General features: G+C 51.2%; 1 protein-coding gene across 1 annotated transcript; it reads right to left on the bottom strand.

Moving 5' to 3' along the window:
* Positions 1-467: 467 nt before the first annotated feature.
* On the bottom strand, positions 468-3,423 carry EN2 (engrailed homeobox 2). The gene is made up of 2 exons (XM_069860427.1): positions 2,883-3,423; positions 468-784 (listed from the first exon to the last, which is right to left on the bottom strand). The coding sequence occupies exons 1-2, from the start codon at positions 3,421-3,423 to the stop codon at positions 468-470; spliced, it is 858 nt and encodes a 285-aa protein (XP_069716528.1).
* Between the last annotated feature and the right edge of the window lie 21,287 nt (positions 3,424-24,710).

Raw genomic sequence — 24,710 nt, 5'->3', positions numbered from 1 at the left:
CAGCAAAAGTTGTTTTTAATTCTTTTCTTTTTGAATTTCAAAAAACAGCGTCCAATGTCCATTAAAACAGTGCTTAAGTCTATAAAAATGTAACTTAAGCATTAAAAAAAATCATAAAGATAGCATCTAAAATCTCCATAAAACCGAAAAAAAAAAACCCAGCCAGCCCAAACCCCCGAAACCAAAACCAAACAAAAAAAAAATCAAAAAAATATTTTATAATCAGATATCTTGGATTTTTACACCACCTTACCTGTAAATTATATATACATAGAATATTGCAGAATTATATCTAATACACAATATTTTCACTATTAATGCTGGTATAATCTTTATACACTGGCCCTTAAGTTTCTTTTTTATTTTTTTTTAATTAAATTATTGCATTGTATAAACTTTGACTGCAAATGCCCCCCCCTCCCCGCCTCCCCTCCTCCTCCCTCCCTCTCCCCCCTCCCATCCCTTGGCTATTCACTGTCCGACTTGCCGTCTTTCGCCGTGGTGGAGTGGTTGTAGAGCCCCTGGGCCATGAGGTGCACGGCCAGGGAGTTCTTGCTCCCCGTCGCCTTCTTGATCTTGGCCCGTTTGTTCTGGAACCAGATTTTGATCTGGGATTCGTTCAGCCCCAGCTCCTGGGCCAGGCTCTGCCGCCGCTGCTCCGTCAGGTACCGGTTCGTCTGGAACTCGGCCTTGAGTCTCTGCAGCTGCTCGGCGGTGAAGGCGGTGCGGGGCCGCTTGTCCTCCTTGTTGGGGTTCTTCTTCTTTGGTTTGCGGGAGCGGGGACCTACGGCCGGGAGAGAGGAGAGAGCACCGGCACCGACACGCTCCCGCACCCCCTCCTTCCCCGAGAAAAACAAACCCCATCTCCCACACATCCCCATCTCCCACACATCCCCCCCTCCCTCCCCAAGAAAAACAGCCCCCATCTCCCACACATCCCCCCCCCCAGGAAAAACAAACCCCATCTCCCACACATCCCCCCCCCCAGGAAAAACAACCCCCATCTCTCACACATCCCCCCCCCCTTCTTCCCAAGAAAAACAGCCCCCGCTTTGTGCCTCGCCTGCCAGGGGATGCTCGGGAGGCGGCGGAACGGGAGCCGCAACCCCCCCCACCCCGCGCCCCCCATCCCGTTTTCGTCCCAATAAACGCGTTTCCCGGCCCTTTCCATCCCGGGGATGCCCCGGAAAGTAAAACCTGCACCAGGGGCAGCTGCACGGAGCTAAATTTTATACCCTGAGCACGTTATTATTATTATTTTAAGCAAACTTCTTTACTTTTTTTTTTCTTATTCTTTTTTGCTTTTTGTTTGGTTCTTGTTGGCTTGTTTGTTTTAGTGTTTTTTGGTTTTATCTTTTTTGGGTTTGTCTTTTTTATTTTTCTTTTTTTTTCGCGATTAAAAAAAAAAAATGTAAATCAGCCTCCTGTTTACATTACGAGAAGAAATCCACCGCTTTGCTGCAGTGCCCATATGGCGCTGCACGGCCCGATCCGAATCGCCGGGATTATTCTCGGGAATATTATTCTCGGCAGCACAAGGAGCCTTTTCTGCCCGGGCCGAGCCATTGTGAGGATGTATGTTAATTAAATATTAACAAAGGAGAGCATTGGAGAACAATGGAGTAAATTCCAATTCAGCCCTGAATATTACCTCTGAGTTAGAGTTTGTTTTCTGACATTACAAACTCATTTTCAACTCGCCCTACAATCCCTCCTTCCGCTGGCCGGCTCCGAGGGTGAAAATCCTTGCTCCCTTTTTTTTTTTTGTAAGAAAATATCCCATTTTTTTTCTCTGTAAGCAGATCTGCGTGCTGCTTCCCAACCTTTCTCCAATACTTCTTTTCAACCAGGGTTTCACCGATCTGCTGGGGCCAGCTCTGCTCTCTCCGCGGTACCAGAAGGACGATTTGCTCCCTGGCTTTTTATTTTTAATTTTTTTTTTTTCCAGTGCTTTTATCGGTAATTTCAGGAGGTTCCCTTGCCAAGAGACGGGCCCTGCCAAAGAAGTTCCCCAGCTCTTGGAAAGCTCCCCCGGCCCCTCCAGAGCTGCCTTGCAGCACATGGGGAGGGGGAATTAAAAGAAAGAAACGGAAACGGCAGCCGCTCCGAGGCCTCTTGCGGAGAAATAAACGATCGCGGGTGGGTTTTGGCTAAAGAAAAATAACCAAAGCGAGGCGAGGCCTGTGGAAACCCACCCGCCCCAAAACACAACGCGAGAGGGGATTTTCCTGGCAGGGAGAAGGGCAGCTCGCCGCGGGGATGAGCGGGGAGCCCAAAGCCAGATTTTTTTTTTATTTTATTTTTCTTTGATAAAACCCGGCGGCTCTTGGTGGGAAATGCCCCGAGCCCCGGCAGCCTCGGCTCCCCCGCTCGCCCCTCGGGCTCCGCGCGTCCCCCGCCGCCCCTTCGGCTCCCCACATTTTCAGAGCGATTTTAAGCGACCCCTCACAACAACAACAACAAAATGAAATTAAAACAATTAAAAGAAGAAGCAGGAAAGGGAAAGAGGGGGATTCGGGTGGCTTCCCCCGCTGGCAGGCAGAGGGGAGCCGAGGAGGAGAGGAGGATGATGCGGTGGCCGGGAGAGGGATGATGCAGTGGCCAGGAGAGGGATGAGGTAGCCAGGAGAGAGATGAGGTGGCCGGGAGAGGGATGAGGTGGCTGGAAGAGGGATGAGGTGGCCGGGAGAGGGATGAGGTTGCAGGGAGAGAGATGCGGTGGCCGGGAGAAGGATGAGGTCGCCGGGAGAGGGACGAGGTGGCCGGGAGAGAGATGATGCGGTGGCGGGGAGAGGGATGAGGTTGCCGGAGGAGGGGTGCGGTGGCCGGGAGGGAGACGATGCGGTGGCCGGGAGCGGCCCGGCCCGGCGGGGCAGCTCTTACCTGAGGAGGGCCGGTCCGAGTACCGCGTGCAGTAAACCCAAGCGGGCCAGAGCATGGGCTGGTTGCCGGCGTTGGAGCTGGCCTGGGAGCTGTCTGAGTCCGAGCTCACCGACAGGTCGCCGCCGCTCAGCCCCCGCGCTTTCAGGGCCGCCTCCAGCGCCGCGGGGTCCCCCCCCTTCTTGGAGGCGCCGTGCAGGGCCAGCCCGGCGGGGCCGCCCTCCCCCCGGCCCGGCGAGCCCGCCCCGCCGGGGGGCAGCGGAGCCCCGGGGGCCGGCGCTGCCGCGGGGCTGCGGCTCCTCTCGGCTCCGGGGCGCCGGGACTCGGCTCCGGGGCCGCCCGCCTCCTTCCTCCGACCGAACTCGGGCCGCAGGATGTTGTCGATGAAGAAGTTGGTGATGCGGTGCGGGTGCGGGTGGGGGTGCGGGGGGTCGCCGGGGGGAAGCAGCAGCCCCCGCCGCCCGCCGCCACCGGGCTCCGCGTCGCCGACGGACTCCTGCGGCTCGGCCGCCTCCTCCCGGGGGCTCCGGCCGCCCTCCTCCATGCCGGCCCCGCCGACGGCTCCGCTGCCCGCCCCGCCGGGCGCCTGCCTGAGCGCTTTTTGTTGTCGCTGGAGCAGTCGTTTGTTCTTTATTTTAATTTTTTAATATATATATTTTATATATATATATATACACGCACGCACAGGTGTCTATCGGCTTTCGCTTCTCCTGGCCGCGCCCGGCATTCAAAATCCAGAGTTTGTTAAAAAAAAAAAATTAAAAAAAAAAGAGGAAAAAAAAAGAAAAAGTAATCGTAAAAAAAAATAATAATAATAAACGAAACCAAGGAGACTCCAAAGGCAGCAGCCGAGCCTCTACGAGTTCCAACTTTGCCAAAAAAAAAATTAAAAAGCCAGCCGGGCTCCGGTGCCGCCGCTCGCCGCCGCCGCTGAGCCGCTCGGTCCCGCAGCGCGCTGCCGCCTCCTCCCGCCGCCGAGCCGCATCCGCCGCCCCCGCGGAGGGAAAAATTAATAGTAATACTAATAAAACCGGGGTGTGTAGGACGGGGAGGGGGTGGGGGGTAGCCGGTGCCGGGGCGGGGCTCTCAGCAGCCGGTGTCCCGCGGAGGGCAGGGCGCTGCGAGGCTCCCCGCGGGGCTCCGGCCGCCCCGCGCCGCCCCGCGCCCGCACATGCGGGGGCTGCAGCGGGTGGGGGGCGTCCCGCCCTGCGCCGCCGCCCTACGCCCCGGCGGCCGCCGCCACCGCCGCCGCCTCCTCCTCCTCCTCCTCCTTTCCCGGACACACTTCCACTCCCGGATTGTTGTCCTTTAGGTTTTAACGGGGCCCCCGCCGGTGACGTCGCCGGCCCGGGCGCTTCGACACGTGCCTCGGGCCAATGGCGGGGCGGGCGCGCGCACACGTGGTGCGGGCCGCTCCGGTAAGTGACAGCGCCCACGCCCCTCCCCGCAGCCCCCCTCGCCCCGCTCCCCTCTCCCGGAGAAGCGAAATGGGGTGGGGGGGGGATGCCCCGCCGAGAGCCGCGCATCACCCTGCGTTATCCGCCCCCCCTCCCTTGGCGATGGGTTTTTGGGGTGTTTAATTGCCCCGCTGTTTACTGGGGGGGGGGGTGGGGGGTGGCATCCCATAATTCCTTGCAGAAATGCATAAATAATATTAAGCGAGCGGCGGAGATACAAAGGGGGGGCTGGGGGGGCGGAACGGGGCCCGTCCCGGTGCCCGCGGGGCTGCCCGGGGGGGCCCGGAGCCTCCCTCCCCGCGGCCGTAATTGACTCGTCCTTCCCGCAGCTCGACAGGAGCCTTTGATCTCCCCTGCCTGACACCCCCCACCCCCCAAAAAAAACCCCCATATTCGTCACCGTCCAGACTCCCAGAAAATCCCGGCTTCTCCGGGACGGGAAAGCTGCCGCTGCCGGTTTATCCTTGAGGGAGAAATCCCACGGAACAAAATTAGGGAGCGAAGCGCGGCTGGATGGCCGAGGGGGCGGAGGGCTGAGCCGGCTGGGGGGTCACGGATCCTCGGAAGGGGCTGAGGAGGCGGGCGGGGGGTCCTTCCCCCGCAACCCCGGCCCGTTCTCCCTCCCCGGGCCCCCGCCCGGAAGCCGCAGCCCCGACGGGGCGCACGAGCGGCCCCGTTCGCCCTCCCGCGGGTCGGGGGCCGCTCAGCAGCGGTGGCCGCGGTGCCCCCGACCCCGGGCTTTCCCAGCCAAGTGACATTTTTATTTGGAGGCAGGCTTCCCTGCTGGTGACACGACCACTCCCCTTCTCGAGGGGGAAAGGGACAGAGAGATCTTCCTCTCCTTTTACATTTTTTCTTTTCTGTTTCTCTCTAATCGTTCTTTTTTATTTTATTTTAAATTCATCTCCCCCTTTCCTTCGTATTTCGCGGCAGGTCGGGTCCATCAGAGAGGCCCGGCGCTGGCTGATCCAAAGTTGTTTTGCTCAAACAAGCACCTAGAGGTTAATTTCTTCAAGAGCCCCATGAAAAAGCGATTAGCCCTGTCTCCCAAGAAGTATTTTCCTAATTACTTGGAAGCTCTCGCTTTGCCTGCTACCCCATAATTAAACGTGTTCAAGGTGCTGCACTTCAAATATTTCGCTCCCGGGCGGACCCAAGTTCCCGATAAAAAACTTCAAACCTCCTCGAACCCCGCGTTACCTGCGCGCCTCTCCCGGTACCGCGGTACCGTTCCCATTCGTTATCCCGCTCTTCGCGGGGATATCTACACCCTGGTGTAGACAGGGAGGAGAATTCCTGAGGTAAACTCCAAAGCGGGAGACAAACAAAGCTGTACAAAATAATTACTGCATCTGCCTGTCCTCTGACAATAATCCAGCACCTCAGGTATGCGGAGGCAGCGGGGAGGGGGGCGGCGGGGGGTTGAAGGGGTGATCTGATACCTAACCGAGGAAATCGGAATGATTTTTTTTTTTTAAGGTTATTTTTATCAGGGAGTTCCATCTCTCTAGGAGCATTCCCAGCAGCAGTTTTTCTCTCCCGTCTGCGGGCGCCCCGCCAGCGGGGGCTTTTCCTCGGGAACCACCGCGGGGCACCGGGAGAGGTGGCTTGAAAATAGCATTTGGGCTTCGTTTGTTCCTTCGCTTCAGCCTCTCCTCGCAGCCCTGAAGCTTGTAAACTCAAGCTTCCGCACACCCTCCAGATTCCCTTTTCCTACACTCCCCGCGTAGTTTCAGCGAGCTCATTCCACGTTGCCACCCCACTATATATATATATTTTTTTTTTTTTTTCCCCTCCCGCAAACAGGGAGCCTGTGGGCTCAGATCCTCTTGCACCACGTTTTTTTCTCGGTGCTTTTGGCACCGAGAAGTTTAGATGGAAACCCGGGAGCCCGATATCTGGCACGGAGGGATGGAGGGATGCAGGGAGGGAGGGAAGGAGTGATGGAGGGGATGGAGGGGTGGAGGGGTGGGAGGGAGCGGCCGAGGGAGCGTTTCGTGCCTCTCCTCCGAGCAAACCCTCCCTCCAGCTTTTGCCCACACTCCGAAGAAAAAAAAAAAAAAAGAAAACCCAAACTCGCAGGTGTTGGGAAGCTAAAAATTCCCAGAGCGGAGGTGGAAGCCCGGGGAAGGTCCTGCACCCCTTGGTTCTTCCAGAGCGGGGACGACTGCAAAAAACGTTGTCACGCATCAATTCCGGGTTTTTTTTAGGCCATTCCCACCCGGTTTCAGGCAGCCCCTCGCGGAGCTGCCGCATCCCCGGCGGCCCGCCCTCCTTCCCCTGCCGGCAATCCACTCTAATTCGAGCGATGCCTTTTGAGGCGGCTCTGGAGCCGGTGGCCGAGGACCGGGGAGAGGTGGCTGCTGCTCCCTGCCTCCGCCGAGCCGGTGTGCCCGGCGCTGCGGGCTCAGCCTTCCCGCATCCATCTGGGATGGGGAAAAGCAGGCAGGCGACCCCGGGCAGGCTGTCCCTGGAGCCGGTGGGGCCGGGGAGCTCAGCCCTCACGGCTGCGTCTCCCCCAGCGCCGCCGACGGCTAAAAAAAAAAAATAAAAAAAAAAAAAATCAAAACCCCTTAAAATCCGGGTGGGGGAGAGAGCCGTCCCCCTCCTCGCCCTGCCCTTCCCCTGCCCTCCCCCCGGCCCTGTCCTCCCGCTGTCCCCTGTCCTGTCTCTGCCCTGTCGCTGCCCTGTCCTCGCCCCTGCCCCCCGCAAGGCAGCCCGCACGGCCTCCCCTCCCGCACCGAAAACGAGCAAACATCGTGAAAGGCGTTCGCTAAAATCCTGTGGAGGAGAAGAGAAGAGAAGAGAAGAGAAGAGAAGAGAAGAGAAGAGAAGAGAAGAGAGAGAAGAGAAGAGAAAGAGAAGAGAAGAGAAGAGAAGAGAAGAGAAGAGAAGAGAGAGAGAAGAGAAGAGAAGAAAAGAGAAGAGAAGAGAAGAGAAGAGAAGAGAAGAGAAGAGAAGAGGAGAAGAAAGAAGAGAAGAGAAGAGAAGAGAAGAGAAGAGAAGAGAAGAGAAGAGAAAGAGAAGAGAAGGAAGAGAAGAGAAGAGAAGAGAAGAGAAGAGAAGAGAAGAGAAGAGAAGAGAAGAGAAACAAAGTGTGAAAGGAGAGAGAAAGCAGAGGAGAGGGAGAGGAGAGGGGAAGAAAGGAAAATAGTCTAGAACAAAAAATAGAATAAAAAAGTAATAAAACAGAATAGAAAGATGAAATGAGAGATAAAAAAAGAGATGAGAAGAGATGAAACGAGATGAACAGAAAAGAGGAAAGGAAAGGAAAGGAAAGGAAAGGAAAGGAAAGGAAAGGAAAGGAAAGGAAAGGAAAGGAAAGGAAAGGAAAGGAAAGGAAAGGAAAGGAAAGGAAGGAAAGGAAAGGAAAGGAAAGGAAAGGAAAGGAAAGGAAAGGAAAGGAAAGGAAAGGAAAGGAAAGGAAGGAAAGGAAAGAAAAAGAAAAGAAAAGAAAAGAAAAGAAAAGAAAAGAAAAGAAAAGAAAAGAAAAGAAAAGAAAAGAAAAGAAAAGAAAAGAAAAGCCCTATCTTTTCCTAGGATGCAGGCAGTGCTTGCTGCAATGCAGACCACAGCCCTCTGTGGCAGAGCTCTAGTCCGGTCGCCTGGAGCCAGTGGGGCCTCTCCAGGACGTTTGGGTGGCACTGGGTGCCGGGTTTCTCCCTGGAGTTGGCAGCGTAGCCAGGGATGAAAGTTCCAGCCACTGCGGTAAAGTTTTTGGCCTGTGCAAAGAAACACTTTATGTCCCTTCTTAAAGAAAATATGATGAAATACTTAATAACGATAATAATGATAAAGCTGGGAACGAAACCTCCTGCCTACGCGTTTGAATCACACCTACAGACACTTGGCAAAGGGGGAGAAAACTGTCCCCCAGTTTCTGCCGCCTGCAGCTGGGCGGGAGGTGCCCGATCCTGCCTTTTCGGGGGATGCTCCATCTCCAGCCTCTGTCCTGGGCAAGGAGCGCATCCCTCGGAGAAAATCCTCCGGGGCACCGCCGGGCTGGCCGTTCACTTCGCCCACCCGGAGCTGTGGAGTCAGAAAAGCTTCGAATAATTATAAAAATGCTTTTCTGAAGCCTTTCCTACCGAATCTTCCCAACAAGGTGCATCATCTCCCACCCGTTTCACACACACGCACTGTGTACAGGCGTACACAGGGCACCCACACGTGTATATCGCGACTGAGGAACGTTTCCCTGCTTCTCCCGTGACTCGGAGGAGTTAATCCGTACAGACACAACAGAAGCTGTTGTGACGGTAAAGTTCAGCAACTCTACACCGACCCCAGCATTAGCAGGGGCTGGGGCGGGATGCTGGGAGCCGCTCCTGCACTTTCCACATAGGCAGCTAATTCCGCTAAACTCCCTTGGATTTACACCTCGGCATTTACTCACAGCTAAAATAAAACCATCGCTCTAATTAACTAGGTAATTTCCACCCCAGCTCCCCACCGGGTAATCAACATTTTATGGTCTCTCGAAGGCTGTTTTCCAGCTGTTGTGGACGGGGAGCCCAGCCGGGCGAGCCCCGCACTCCCGGGCGAGCCCTAGCGGGGTGCAGGGGTGCGGGGGTGCGGGGCTGTACCCCCTCCTCCTCCCGGCAGGAATGGGGCTCTCTGCCCCTTCCCCAGGCAAGCGGAGGCAAACTGGGGGCTGGGGGGTCCGGTCGGGACCCTTCCTGGGTGCACAGACAGACGGAATTTCCTCAGCGTTTCCAGGATTAAACAAAACAACCCCAAACCAAACAAAAAAAACCACACCCCAAAATCAGCCAACAACCAGCCTTCCTTCCTTCCTTCCTTCCTTCCTTCCTTCCTTCCTTCCTTCCTTCCTTCCTTCCTTCCTTCCTTCCTTCCTTCCTTCCTTCCTTCCTTCCTTCCTTCCTTCCTTCCTTCCTTCCTTCCTTCCTTCCTTCCTTCCTTCCTTCCTTCCTTCCTTCCTTCCTCTTTTTTCCTTCCCTTTTTCCTGATGTGCGGGCATATGATATAGACTTTGATTCCGCAAAACATCCTCTTTTTCCCCTTCCCCTTTTCCCCCTTTCACTTTTTTCCCTTTCCTCTTTTCCCCCCTTTTCCCCTTTTTCCGCCTTCCTTCCCCTTCCCCTTCCCCTTCCCCTTCCCCTTCCCCTTCCCCTTCCCCTTCCCCTTCCCCTTCCCCTTCCCCTTCCCCTTTTTTCTCCTTCATCCCTTCTCTTTTTTCCCCTTTCCCCTTCCCCTTTCCCTTTTTCCCCTTCCCCTTTTTGCCTCTTCCCCTTTCTCCCCCCGTCCCCCTTGTCCCCCTTCTTTCCCCTTCCCCTTTTTTCCTTACCCTTCTCCTTTTTTTCCTTCATCCCTTCTCCTTTTTCCCCCTTCCCCTTTTTTCTCCTTCCCCTTTTTTTGCCTTCATCCCTTCTTTTTTTCCCTTCATCTTCCCCTTTTTCTCCCTTCCCCTTTTTTGCCCTTCATCCCTTCTTTTTTCCCCTTCATCTTCTCCTTTTTCCCCCTTCCCTTCTTCCCTCTTTTTTTCCTTTTTTCCCCTTCCCCGTTTTTTCCCCCTTCCCCTTTTCCCTCCTTCATCCCTTCTCTTTTTTTCACATTTCTCCTTTCCCGTTCCCCTTTTCTTCCCCCCTTCCCGTTCCCGTTTTTTTTCCCCCTTCCCGTTCCCCCTTTTTTTCCCCCTTTCCCTTTTTCCCTTCCCCTTTTTTTCCCCTTCACCCCTTCTCTTTTTCCCCCCTTTTCCCTTTCCCTTTTTCTCCTCTTTTTTTCCCCTTCCCCCCCTTTCCCCCTCTCCCCGCTCCCCTCCTGCCGCGGGCCGGTCCCGTGCGGGCTCTCCGGGCGGTGCCCGCCCCGGGGTGGGATCTCGGCTCTCCTCGCAGCCGCCTGGGGGACGGGGAAGGGGCGGTGGGGACCTGCCCGTGCCGCACTCAGGCCTGGGAGGGGAGCGACAGCGAAGGCTAAAAGAAGCGAGGGCCAGCTGCAGCCCATCCGCGGGGTGTCGGGGCTGGGTGGGCTGCGGGAGCTCCGCGCGGTTGCGTTCCGTAGGTAGATATCGCCCTATTCGTTATCTTTGTCCTCTAGGTTTCTTGGATCCCCGGGATGTATTTATTTTGTCTGCCTGGGGCTGCTTGGCTAAGTCCCTGCGTAAATCGAAAGACTTTTCCCCCTGCCTTTTCCTCCCCTCCCCAGCTCACCACCTTTTTTTAATTAAAGCTTTTAACTCGTCTAGTGTTTACTGTCGTAAGTATCTAAACAAACAGACCCAGCGGAGTACAAACACCAAAAGGGAGTCAGTCCCCTATTCTTACCCCTTTATTGTCCAAAAGAAAAAAAAAAGCATCTCCCCATGTCATAGTTACAGTTCCAAAAGGAAATTGCTTTTATTTGTAAAGGAGGCTTTAAAAAGCAGTGACATGAAGGGGAAAAGCTCCTTTAGAGAGGAAGGTCACGGGGTTAGGAGTGAGATTAAAGGAGCGATCTTTCCACCTCCAGTGCCGGAGCCTCCCCGAACCTGGGAGAAGGGATGCAGAGAGGAGGTGGGGCGGGGGCTGGAGGAGGCCCTGGTCCCACACAGGCACCTTTCAGCTGTCAGAGGAGGGAGACGATGCGAAGGGGTGAAATCCCTTGTTTCAATGCCCAGCACCTCACATATTCCGTGTCATTCAGCAGGAAACATCACAGTGGGGGTAGCGGCTCCTCTGGAGCTCTGGCTCAGGAGGGCAGTGGGATGCAGAGGGCAATGGGTATGGGGACTCTGCTTTCTACTGGGGATGGGGGATGGAGGTTGTACCCCCTCCTCAAGGCTGTGGCTGTCTCTTTATGGGGAGCAGAGCTAAGTAACGGCCGGGGACAGGACCACACAAGCGATCACATCCAATCCTCCCTTCCCCTTTTCCATGTCCATCCACACTGGCCACAATTTTTGCTGAATAACAGTCCCTGGCAAAAGCAAGTCAGAGCGAGGGATGTAGGGGCACTTCACTTCTCCATGAAGGCAGCACTCTCCTGGTCTCAGGCATGACCAGCAGCCCCGGGCTCTGAGGTCAACACTAACGAAGGTGGCTGCATCCTTGCCACATGCCCCCTGCCTGCCCGACCCCTTTCCCATTCCCCTGCCCCTCTGGGCAGTCACAGTCCACTCCTCTCACCAGCCCCGAGATGGAGCTGTGCTCAGCCTGCCCCACACAGGAGCCTGGGATCATTTCTGCAGGGCAGCAAAGAGATGGAAATGAAACTCCGGTGTCACCATGGATGGAAAATGCCTTTTCCACTGCTAAGGGAGATGTAAACATCCCTAAGAGAGATGCAAGCATCTCTCTGCTATAGTTGGGGCTTGGGTCCTGGACTGTTCATCTGTGCTCAGGAGATCCCTGGTAACCAGTGATCCTCACCACGGCAAGGGGAGGTGCCTGCGGTGATATTTCCCTTGCTCCTGGGCTGCTTCCATCGGGGATGTTTCTTTGCAGCCCTGGGAAGATTTCCTGAAGGCTATTTGGATGACAGCCAGGGCTGGCCATGCTTCCTCCTGGGACAAGGTTTGAAAGAGGACCACGTCTGTCCAGTCCCATCAGGATTTCAAGAACAGCACCGTGCAGTTACTCTGCCAACACGTTGAGACCGGAGCATCACCAAGATGAGAATGTCGGGACATTCCCCCTCGGGCTGCATGGGAATATGTGAGATGTTTTGCTGGGTTCAGAGTTTGAGGCAAATGTTAATGAGGTGGCTATGTTCTTGCCACGGTCCTGGGTGTACCGCTTGGTTCCTCCATGCCTGTGCAGCACTTACACACCACCTCTCCCACCTCTCCTGCAGTCCCTGCTGCCATCCAGCCAGGCTCTGTGACATTTGGGTAGCACGTAGCAAGTGCTCTGTGGCTTCTGCTTAGTGCTGCCAGTCACCAAATCTATTCTAGCTTTCTTCTCCAAAGTACAGTGGCTGCATTGTTCTCAATATTTGGAGAGCGTGTGCCAGCACAGAGCGAGAAGGGATGTGTGGGAGCCTGCTACTTTCCTAAAATATGTGCATTTAAATTGTCTGAGGGAATTACTGACATTAGCCTGCTTTGTTTTAGGATTTTATTAGTGTAATTCAGTAAACATCCTCCTTCAGCCTGGGTAGCAAATGCCTAGTTGCGCTCACTGGAGATGCTACTCGGCGCTCTGCCTGTCACAGCAACTGCTTGAGGACAGTAAATCCATTTACCCTTTTGCTTGCAGGCATTGGAGATGTGTTAGCTTGTGCAGAGGTGGTTCCTACACTCCTTTGAGGCTGAGTCACAGCTCCCCTGACTAACAGGACTTAAGTGCCACGGAGTATTTGCAAACTATTCTGTCCTGTAGGACCCCTCCCAGTGGCATAGGCTCTCCTCACTCAGGCAAACACCAGTGGCTTGTGTGGACTGGGGACTTGTTCTTCCCTCTCCCCTTCCATTTCTGCATCATTGGTTTTATATAAAATGACAGGATAGACTGTAAGGCCTGGCACACAGAACTCAGCGAGAATTGACTGGGTATCACAGATACACACTGCTTCTATACATATTTATGAAGGTACAGTCAGCTTTGGTGTGGGCAAACACAAATGTAAATATGCTGTACACTCCTAGCATGGTACGGACAGTGCTGTGAGCAGGAATAGCAGTTCCTTGTGAAATCAATTTAATGAATCAGTTATAGTAGGAGGGAAATAATCCCAGCAGCATTATTATGCCCGACAGCAGGAGCACTGTGATGATGACTGGGTTATGCAGTGAGCCTCTGCCTGGGAGCATGGGCATGGGGAGAGGAGAAGGGGCCCTTCACAAGCTTCCCAGTGGAGGAAGATCAAGATGCAAAAAGATGAAGAACCATCAGAGGAGAGAGATGCAGGTGAAACAAGTACTGAAGAAAGCGCTGTGTTTTCCTGGCTGTTGCACAGAAGGATGTTGTGACGTTAACTGGGATGATGGCTGTATGGGCAGGGACAGCTAACCTGGGCAGAACAGGTGAAGGAGGGATGAGCAGCAAGTGGATGAGGTGAAATGGATGGACTTGAGGGTGGAATGGGATGTTGTGTGTCCCGGGCCCTTCTGGTATCAAATACTCTCAAGAAGAAAGCTTGGGTTTGTGTGTTTTTGACCCCTAAATACCTGTGTGCCCTCTGTTAAGTCTGCCGAACCCTCCCAGGACATGGATGTCTAGTGTTTCTCACCTTTGCCACAAAAGGGAAGAGAGGAAGAGTTCTGGGATAAAACTCCCATTTCACAACAGGTTTCCTCATGTCATTGGGTGAATCACTTCTTTCTCTTTCTGCTATCTGCAGCAGAATTCTCACTCCTAGCCAGGCACCTCTTCCATGGTATCTCGCTAAGTTTTGCCATGAGCCGTACAGCACAGAGCAGCTGTCAGTTCACAGTTTCTGCAGCTAATGATCAAAAGTCTTTCCTAAATATGGACATAATAGATCCATATGTATTGGTCTTGTTTGAGTAAAATCAACGGTGGTGCAAAAGGCCAGCATAGAGGCCAAGCAATACCTATGTCCTTGCAAAAGTGTGTGGACCTTTCAGGTGCCTCTTGGTTGAAGAAAGCTGTGTGTGGCTCACACAGCAGAACCAAGTCAAATTTCTAGAGGCCTTTTTTAGCTTACAGTTTTCTCTATGCAGGCATATTCCAGCTGGCTAATTCATCTGTTAAGCTGTGCAAGCAAGTAAATGCAGAAGACAGAAGAATGTCCAAAGCAAATCAGAATTTTTTTAATCTAAGTGAGTATTTCAGTATACTTTTTGAGTTATCCATCAGATCAAACAGTGAGGATCATCTTCTTTAGCTGCATATGGTCTTTGCAGAACTTTTCTATGAGCTGATACTGTGTTTTTAAATTATTTTGACCCAATAGCTCCAAGGCTGTTGGTAGAGCAGAAGAGCCGGAGGAAGGAGATGATTTCTTGTCTGAAGAGTAGAGTGACCCAGTTATGTTCAAACTGCTTTCTGAATAACTGGACATGAGAGGCAGGAGCTGGACTTCTACACTGTGAACTCCAGCAAGAACATGAAATCTGGGGATATCTGCACAGCACTGTAGAAATCCAAACTATTTGGTGTCTTCACAAGCATATTCCTAGTAGTCTGATCCTTGACCTCACAAATATTTTCAAATAATTAGTCTATCAGAAACTACTTTTGTCCTTGCATTCCCTTCTTCCCACAGGTTTGCAAGGCTGTACCTGCTGCTGTGCTCCTGCACAGAGCAGTATTGTTTTCATAGCTGTTTTAACATGGCACATTAGCATCCATTAATATGAGGCACTTATGCATTACCTTTTTGGGTTTTTTTGGGGGGTGGGAAGCATCTTTTCCTATTCTAATTAATGGACTGAAGGTGTGGGAAAGAAAACCAAAGAAGTGCAAGGGTCAGAAATGCAGTTGTTCAACCTCCCCACTGAAATCAATTATAGAGTCTGGGGGGCTGAACCCTGCTCCTTATTAGATCACCCAAAATCTGGAGTAGCTCCATGGAACTGAACCTTTTCCACTGATAAATCTGTGTAATTGGAATGGGCAGGGGTCTGTTGTAGCTGAGGACAGGAGTAGGTAACCAACTGGGCTGAGAGGAGATGGGTCTAGTTGGCAGCTGAGCACAGCAACTGCTGAAAGTAAAATCAGGAATTCCATGGACCCTTGAGCAAGGGAGCAGAGGGAAAAGACTGATAAAACAGTCAAAGACTGGACAGCAGCTTAAAGCATTGAACGAGAAGCCATAGCATGTTTTGGAGGAGCATCCTTGAGGATGGGTGCAGGTTTGTTTTTAATTTAAACTAGAGATGCTACAAATTATTGTCATTTAAGTCCCTTGCTCTGGCTGCTGTTACTGAGCAGAAGCAGAAAGGGTTTGAGGCAGAGGGTTTTGGAGCCTTAACAAAAGCAGCTATGAGAAATTAGGACAACCATTTCTGGGAGCTTTGAAGACTAGGGCTGTTTGTTTAGCCTTAAAGGGGGCAAGTTGCTCCCATTGCTGCTTTACTTGCCTCTCAGCCTGGGAGAAATCCTTCAAGCCTTCTTAAAGGCAAAAGCCCTACCAAAAGAGGATGAGAGACTGGGTTTCATTTGTGGTGGGGAGAGGTGAAGGGAGTGCGGTGTCACTGCGGGGTCTCTCGCTGCCAGCGTGCCCAGGCGGAGGTGGAGGTCAGCAGGTCACCGGGGTTTGATCTGCCTTGATCCTCCTTCACAGGGGAAATGAAGCGACAGGGACTTTGCTCCAGCACAGTGGCCACTTTGAAAAAATGTTTCAGGCAGATAATTTATCGGGTTTAATTGCTCTTTAATCCCCCTGATCGGCCTGGCGTGGAGAAATCCCCTCTGAATGGGGGAGCCTGCTTGAAAAGGCCCAGGAGGGCTGGGAGGGCTGGAGGGAGGATGAAGGGATGGAGGGAGGAAAGATAGGAGTGAAGGCGGGAGGAAAGATGGAGGGGATGGAGGGACTGAAGGACAGAAGGAGAAATGGAGAGATTGGATTGAAGGAAGGATGGAAGCATGGAGGGAGGGATGGAGGGAAACCATAAGGGAGGGCTGGAGGAAGGATTTGAAGGAGAGATGGATGGATGGATGGATGGATGGAGGGAGTGAGGGAGGGAGGGAGGGAGACGAGAGCCCCTTGCTGTACCCATGCAGCTCATCCCCACACTGCAGCCTGATGCCCCAGTGCTGCTCCCCACAGCCTGCATTCCCTTTGTCAGTTGATTAGAGAGCACTAAATCACATCCTCCTGCACAGAGGAGGCTGGACCAAACTGTGTCACTATGGCAAGTGCATAACCAGGGGCTTTCCTGACCATTGCCAGCCAGGGACTGCAGCAATGAGCCAAGGAGTTGCTCACCAGTGGCACTGGCACCCCAGGGCTGATCCCTCTGGGCCCCCAAAACAGTAGGAACTGATATCCTCCTTCCTTTCTGTTCAGCAAGGTCTTTCTCCTCTGTGTGCTTCTTGCTGTTTCCATGCTATATTCTGGGATCTTTAAGGATTACCGAAGAGGGAATGTTTTCCACTCTTCGTACTTGCTGTACCTCTGTGCTCTGATGTGGTTACACATGGGGGAGTGAAGGCTTTCCCAAGAAGGGCAGCAGATGCACAGGCTTCGCCGGGCATGGCAAGTCACTGTCCTGCACTCTTGGCTAAAATCGAAGTCTGGAGGCAGGAATTAGGGGCAGGGAGGGCTCAGAGTATCTCCTACATAGCTATTTTCCTTAATTTCCCCCAACTAGGATGGCAGTGGGATTTCTAGCAGAGTATCTCCAGCTGCTTTCATGGGACACATTTAGCCTGAGACACAACAAAGCACACAGTCCATAACCCAGCACAAGACCATAAAAACATCTGGTTTCTGCTATGACACTGAGCTCTCACAAAACTAATAATGTTTCAAAAAACACAGAGTGAACTAAAAAATGTGTCTGTACACGTCACCTCTTGCCATTTCCTCAGCTCTTGAAGACCAAGCTCTGCTCTCTTGTACACAGGTGTAAATCCAGAGTGCCCAGGATGAGTTGGATTGGACAGAAACCAGACTAAACCCAAATGTCCATTCAAAGGCAGGTAGCATTCATCGTGCTACCAGATAACCAATCGAATAATCTGTGCAAGTTTTTCCTGGAAATAATGCATGTTTTCTATTTCTGTGATACAGAAGCCCAGGGAAGGGTTCCTCTTACCTCTCTCCATATCCAGCACGAGAACAGTTATTCTTATCTATTTGATGTCTATCAGTTGTTTCCTTTCAAAGTGCTTACACATAATTTCACCACGCCAGTTCAAGGTATGTATTGCCTTTTATCCTGTAGGTATCATTCTGGTTTTATTACACATTAAGTTGAGTCCGGGCTTTTGCTCAGGTACAAGGAAAAGCACTCCAGTTAATTCCCAGCATTATAATATGCTACTGGGAACTAGAGTAGAGAGTCTATAGGCTCCCAGGAAAATTAACCCAGGCTTTCCACTCGAGATTTCATTGGTTTTAAATCAAGATCACAAAACAAACTATAGGCAAGTTAATGACAACTAGAAGAAAAAAATTGCACTGATGAGCCATAAAGGCCCCAAGGTACATTAGCCACAAGACTGATTATTATCCCCAACCTTCAGTGATGTAAACTCTCAGGGAAAATCTTTGCAGTGCCTAAAATATGCAACACAAACAAGATTGCTTTCATTCTTACACTTGGCATAAAAAATCACCCAGGTATGTTCCAAGCCAGAAAAGCCTCAAATCTTTGTTAGAAATTGTTATAGCTGGAGGGATGTAGATCTATCCCACCATCCAAAGCTGCAGGGAACCTCAGGGACAGGCTGCTGTGCTTTGCCAAAGGAAAAACCAAACCTGTTTGCAATGATGCTTCTAAAGAGCTTTGTGGCGGATCAAGTGAAGAAAGGGGATTTCTCCATCTTAGCATCAGTCGTGTTTCAGCACAGCAAAATTTGAGGACTTGGCAAAGTGATTCATTTAGGAATGGGAATAGCTGTTCCCTCTCTGTTGACAGCAAGATGTGACCATTAGGTCCTGTTCACTCCAACACACCGGTGTCTCCTTGGAAATTGCATTTATGGACTCAATGACTGATGCAGCTATGAGCTATAAAAAGACAAGTGACCAGAAATCCTGTGGTTTTTTTTTTCTTTTTTCTTCTTTTTTCTTCCAGTGGTAGCTCTACCTGCTCAGGCAGGTGTGGGAGTAGTGTGAACCAGCTGCAGAGGTCTGAAGGCATGAGCACCCACTCTCCTGCAAGCCCATCTTCGATGCTGACTCATGGTTTGTCCCACCACACCCACCCCACAAGCTGCCAGAAATTAGATGCCAGAAATGAGCTATTTTTCTGGATGAGGAAGTTCGATCTGGGAATTTTTGGCAGGTGAAGTGACACAGTGCCTCTCTTCTGGGACAATGAGCTAGTCTACAACTAACAAACCAAATGTTTTCACATCCATTTTCCTAGCAAGAAACAAGGGAGGTGATAGAGCAAAAGAGTGACCAGGAAAAGAATAAAATAAACTCCTTAACTCACCACCACTCATTAGAGTAGGCAACAAGATGGCAACGCTGTAATTAATTCCCTTTTTACAAAGAGGGTTGTGGAACACTGGAACAGGTTGCCCAGGGAAGCAGGAGATGCCCCATCCCTGGAAACATTCAAGGTCAGGTTGGGTGAGGCTCTGAGCAACCTGATCTAGTTGAAGATGTCTCTGCTCCTGCAGGGGGGCTGGGCTAGATGACCTATAAAGATCCCTTCCAATCCAAAGCATTCTGTGATTCTAAAACCTCCTGTTTTTAGCACAAGGCCACATATTGCTGACCCAATGTACTATTATTCCTTCCCTCCACATTTTTCCTTTGATTTCTTCCTAATGGAGAAGGAAGGTTCTCCATACCAGGAACTCTGTGGAGAGACATTTTATCTTTGCAACAGACACAGGTCATCTAAGGGCTGCTGGCCTTTTTCCTTCTTCTTCTTTTATTTTTTTTATTATTTTTTTTTTGGCAGTTTCTCCTTTGGCTGATAAAACCCTCCCTGAGGCAGGAGAGTGCTGCTTTCCCAGGCAGCGGGCTCCCCCAGCCTCTCACTGCTCTAATTATTAGCACAAGGACAAACAGATGAGGAGCCATGAATGGGGTCAGCTCCACTTGAAAAAAAAAAATTAATATGTCATCTCTGAAAACCCCAGGCCAAAGCATAAAATCATGGCTTGAACGGCAGTGATGAAAGTGCCTGACTCGCCCAGTGCCGGCACACACACACTGCTTGCTTTCCACATATACACTGATTTACTGGAGGGAGAGAAAAGTGGGGATCAAAGCCATCCCCAGCATCTCCATGTCCTCTGGTGATGAGGAACTAGCCAGGTGAAACTATCAAGTGGTGGTGGGAAATGGGCGGCTCCTCGTGCACTCTGGGAGAATGAACCAACATAGGATGGAGAACCAGCACATACCTTCTGCTCCTTCTGCCTTTTCTCCAAATGCATGCTGAGATGTCTGGCTTGCAGATCCAGTCGATACATAGAGTCCCAATATAAGCTGGAAATGAGACCTGTTTCTGCAATTCCTACCCAGTACGGAGAGTAAAAAATAAAGCAGATGAAGATGCAGCTGGGACTGTTGCACTAAATATCCTACTGGGTCATGACTGCTTGCTCAGATCTGTGGAGACTTGCCTTTGTGCTCCCAGGTTATCTATTAAGGAGAAACTATTATCTATTTTTTGGAGGAGCCAACTGCTTTCAAAAATCACAGAAATCAGAGATCATATAAGGTCATTTCACCTTGACAAGCTGTGGCAAATTCCTGAGCTCGGTCTTTATCCAAAGACCTAGAAACTGTGTGAGACTTACCATAATGCTTAACCCCCTATGAAAAACACTTGTTTCTACTGCTGTTGGCTTAACTAGGACCAAACTAGGTTTTAGTCCTGGTTAACCCTAGCTCCAGCATGGCAAAACCACAAACTTAAACTGCTGCAGGCATCTTCCCTGGAGGAAAGGAGACATTCCCTTTCCATGGCAAATGCTGCTGCTGAAAGGCCAGCTGAAAGTGCTCATGGGCTAGAGCACATTACTCTCAAAAGCAATGCAATAATAACGCAGGCACTTTTGTGATGATGGATTTGATTATTTTAAGGAGCCGGCATTGTGAGAGTGAGGCTGTTACAAATTTATTTTTTTCAGTGACGAGACTGAAGTCACAGTGAGTCTGGGGCTTTTCCAGCCTTCGCCATTTGAGCAACATGCATCTGATCCATGGAGCTGGCAAGTGAGTTGCGAACAGATGCTCAGGAAAATTGGATCATTTACAAAGTGTTTACAAATACTTCCTGCTGGCCCCTCGCCAGTTTTGACATCCTCCCCACTTCAAGAAAACATGCGGATATGTCCCCAGCCATTGTCCTCCATGGCCTTTCTGATGGGATTGGTGATGGGAGGCTTTGCAGGAACTTGACTCTTCCACAAAGAGAAAAGTCACCCACGCTGCCTGGCTGGGGACACAGACACTGACACTTCTGAGTGCAAGACACAGACACAATTAGAAGGTATTTTGAACTAAAGATGTAGACATGATTTGTTTTAAACACTCAGCCCAGCAGTAACTGGAGGTATTTCTCCTTTGTTGACACGTTTGGCTGCTACATGCAGAAAATTCAGATGTTTTGATCCAGAGGACCCCTGTAAATGATGTACAAGAAAGATCATATTTCTAAGGTGAGGTAAACACTGGTGCACATCACTGTGAGGCCCCAAGCATAAGAAAATCATGAACCAGCCTGACCAGGTCCAGAGGAGAGTCATGAAAAAGATCAGGGAGCTGGAGTGCACCTCTCATATGAGGACAGGTGGAGAGAGTTGAGCTTGTTTAGCCTAGAGAAGTTTCCAAGGAGACCTTATAGCACTCTTCCAGTACTTAAAGGGGGCCTACAGGGAAGCTGGGAAGGGCCTCTTATCTGGGAGTGCAGGGACAGGATGAGAGGTAATGTTTTTCAGTTGAAGGAAGGTAGATTTGGGTTAGATATTAAGGTCCTGCGATTCTTTGCAGTGAGGGTGGTAAGGCACTGGAACAGGTTACCCAGAGAAGTTGCGGACGCCCTCTCCTTGGAAGTGTTGAAGGCCAGGTTGGATGGGGCTTTGAGCAACCTGATCCAGTGGGAGGTGTCCCTGCCCATGGCAGGAGGTTGGAACTGGATAATCTTTAAGATCTTTTCCAACCCAAAGCATCCTGTGATCTGTGAAATCACGCAGTGGTGTGGGCTGGAACACCAGGTCTGAGATGTTTCAGGTTGTCTAAGGGAAGCTCATGTGGCACCTTGGATATGGGCATCACACTCTCCTTTAAGTGCTTGTTTTGCAGAGCAGCACCGTGCATCGGGTCTGCTACCTCCAAGAAGTCTCCAGGCTTGCCTGCTGCACACGAGGGACAGATGCATTGGCTGGGGTGCAAGGAAGTGTTAGCAGGCACAGCTGGAGGTATGGGAAAGCAATCTTGTGGCTTTCTTCCTCCACTGGATTTCTATCCTTCACCAACACCTTTAATGTCAGTTGATTCACAAATTCAACAGCAGCGACTTTGAGGAGCTCAAAGATTTTTGTTTATGCCTAAATGAGATGCAGTTTATAGCCCTCAGGACATCTGGTGGTAGGAAAGGCAAAGACTGATACCTTCTTTAATGTACAAAATTAATAACAAACCATCTTATGAGTCACGAAGGTTGTGGTATCTCTGCCAGTTTGCTTGGCCACTTACCTGGCACCACAAAAGAACATGAGCAGTGCTCAAACTTTGCCTTTCAGGACAGACATCTCTCTGGAATGAGCCCTCAGAGGTGGTGAGAGGGGCAGGGCTGTGTTTTGGGTTCTGTCTCCAGCCAGCACATCCCCAAAACATCCTGGAGCTTGTGACAGATTTTCCCTTTTCCCACAATATTTGATTACGGGTTAAATCTCCTGCCTGGGAGAGCAGGGGCCCATGGGTCTGGCTGGGGACTTCGGGCTGATGCTGCAGGGAAAATAAGGGGGCTAAAATCCTCACCTTCTTCTAGATGACCTCTTACTGACACTATACCCTCTCTAAGACAAACAGTGATGCTCATACGAGTTGGTATGTGCATTGCAAAGACCCCAGAATAACACTTACCTGTATGCAGCCACCTCCCAAACCTGCTTGCTTCCTAACCCCCCAAAATGTTGCTCTGAAACACAGATTTAACATGGCTAAGGAGCTCCAGGACAATCACTGTATCTTGCTTTTCTCCCTAGAAAGCTGCCTGGAGGAGAAGGACCTGGGGGTGTTGGTTGACAGCCGACTGAACATGAGCCAGCAGTGTGCCCAGGTGGCCAAGAAGGCCAATGGCATCTGTGTTCAGTTCTGGGCCCCTCACCACAAGAAGGATGTTGAGGCTCTGGAGCGAGTCCAGAGAAGAGCAACAAAGCTGGTGAGGGGGCTGGAGAACAAGTGTTACAAGGAGCAGCTGAGAAAGCTGGGGTTGATTAGGCTGGAGAAGAGGAGGCTGAGGGGAGACCTCAGTGCTCTCTACAACTACCTGAAAGGAGGTTGTGGAGAGGAGGGAGCTGGGCTCTTCTCCCAAACAATAAGGGACAGGACAAGAGGGAATGGAGTCAAGCTCTGCCAGGGGAGGTTCAGGCTGGACATTAGGAGAAAATTTTTTATGGAAAGGGTCATTGGGCACTGGCACAGGCTGCCCAGGGATGTGATTGAGTCACCATCCCTGGAGGTGTTTAAGGGATGGGTGGATGAGGTGCTGAGGGGCATGGTTTAGTGATTGATGGGAATGGTTGGATTCAATGATCCAGTGGGTCCTTTCCAACCTAGTGATTCTATGATTTTATGATTCTACAGCTCACTTGCAGCCACTTTCTCCAGCTTACTTTTCCGTTTGCCAGCAGCACTGCCACCAGAGAACCCTGCCCAGGCAGAGACCATCCTCATCATCCTCTTGCAACTCTGTTTTAAGGGATAAAACTAGGGAGGATCCTTGGCTGGACTCACCTTCCCTGGTTAGCGCATTCTGGCTGCATAGAGCCCTGCCTGGAACCCTTCACTGCTGCAGCCGCAACGGCAGAGGGAGCACACACTGCTGCCTGCCAGGTGCTACGGGTTTTTTACCCAGATGTGACTCTTAATTTTAATTTTCTAGCAACAGAGGGGTGGACTGGCCCCATCCATCCCCTCCACCAGTGATTTTTCCTGATTGGCATGGCAGGCCTCGAGCGACAGCAGCTCGCGGGTAGCGGCAGGGAAAGAGCTTTGCTTCAGCAGCCCGAGAGCAAATCCTGCGGCACGGTTGTGGTTTGCTCCCTAGTAAGAGGCTTGGAAATATCGATCGGGACTGGAGAAGAGATGTGCACAGGAGAAAGAGCACAAGATTTGGGGATTTAAAAATTATATAATTGGATTCCTGAATTAAACATAGAGAGCGGGAAGGTGGGCAACCGCATCCATCCAGGGGCTCTGTTCTTCTCAGCCTTGCTTGCCTGGATGCCCAGTGTGCTCACACTAAAATCAGGGTCCACCTTGGTCCTACTTTTACCCCCAAAACCCTGAAGTCTGTCCCAGGTCCAGGGACAATGAATCAACACCCACGCTTGAAGCAGAGATGCTCCAAAGTATTACCCAGGTTCAGCTGGGTACTTCTGGCTGTTAAGCAGTGTGCTTATTACTATGTATAGGAAACTTATTCGTCTTTTATATGCATTTACACATTTTGAGAGAGTTGGGAGCCCCAGAGCAACAAAAAGCCAATGTTTTGCAAATTACCCCTTGTAGTTTTCAGGTATGGAAAACTCCCCAGGGGTTTCCCTACTCCCTGGCTGCCTCTGGCCAGCCGATTTTCCTGGCCATGTTTCCATGGAAACAAAAACTAGATGGGTGAAAAGAGGGGAAAAGTAGTTCTTGCAATAGGTGGCATTTCACTGCTCAGAAAGTGGGATTTGCCCTGGCAGGGACAGTTTTCCAGGGTTTTTTTCCTGAGAGAGCAGGTGGTGGAATGTGCTCTGGTGTGGAGGTGGATAGGCAGCAGTGGGTTGCTTCATTTAGAGCAGAGGTATGGGTCTAGAGGCTTTAATGCTATTATTTACAGCCACTTTGCTGCTCCTGAGTTGTCAGTTTGGTTAAAAGAAAGTGTTTTCGAATGCCTGGGGCAGGGCATGGAGGCTGTCCCATCCTGGTTGAGCCTGCTTGATGGTGCAGCCTTAAGGGATGGTCTCAGCCAGCAGATAACTCCTCTCCATGTCTGCATGGGCATATAACGATGCCTGTTTCTCTTACAAGTTCTCTGCTACAAGTCTTCATTAAAAAGCATCTGCAAAGGCTTTGAAACCCTCAGTTGGACACCTTGCTATGTCAACATGAGCAGTCACAGCAACACCATCCTGTCAGGCAGGGCTGGCACAAAATCTCCGACTTCCGATGAAGATATCAAACACAAGGTGTACTGCAGCCAGCTGAAAGCAAAAGCCGAAATTACGGTCTCTGCAGAGAGAAGTGACAGCTCTGCTATGGAGATCAAAGATTTATGGAGATGGAGCAGCCAGATCTCTCTTGTGCATTCTGATAGCTGATGTGACACATAGAGTGTCAGGGTATCGCCTGTTCCTAAGAGGTTAAACAAGTCGTGAGATCAGGAGGGGTTGACACGTTGGTCCAGATGAGAAGCAATCATTAAGTTCTATTCCCATTGCTGAGACAGGCAGTGGCAGCTCAGTGAGGTTCGTGTAGTCGCAGGTGAGCTCTACAACAGCAAAATACACATTGATGTGAGGTTAGGTGCTCTGAAATGTGAAATCATAATCAGGAGAGTCACTTATTGCTGAGCCAGGCAAAAGGCTCCATCACATACTGCAGGGTCAGGCCATGGTTCAGGCTG

This window comes from Phaenicophaeus curvirostris, chromosome 6, assembly GCF_032191515.1.
Source record: "Phaenicophaeus curvirostris isolate KB17595 chromosome 6, BPBGC_Pcur_1.0, whole genome shotgun sequence".
NCBI classification, from domain to species: domain Eukaryota; kingdom Metazoa; phylum Chordata; class Aves; order Cuculiformes; family Cuculidae; genus Phaenicophaeus; species Phaenicophaeus curvirostris.
Note: the sequence above shows the minus strand (reverse complement) of the source record. Positions and strands in the feature narration are given on the sequence as shown.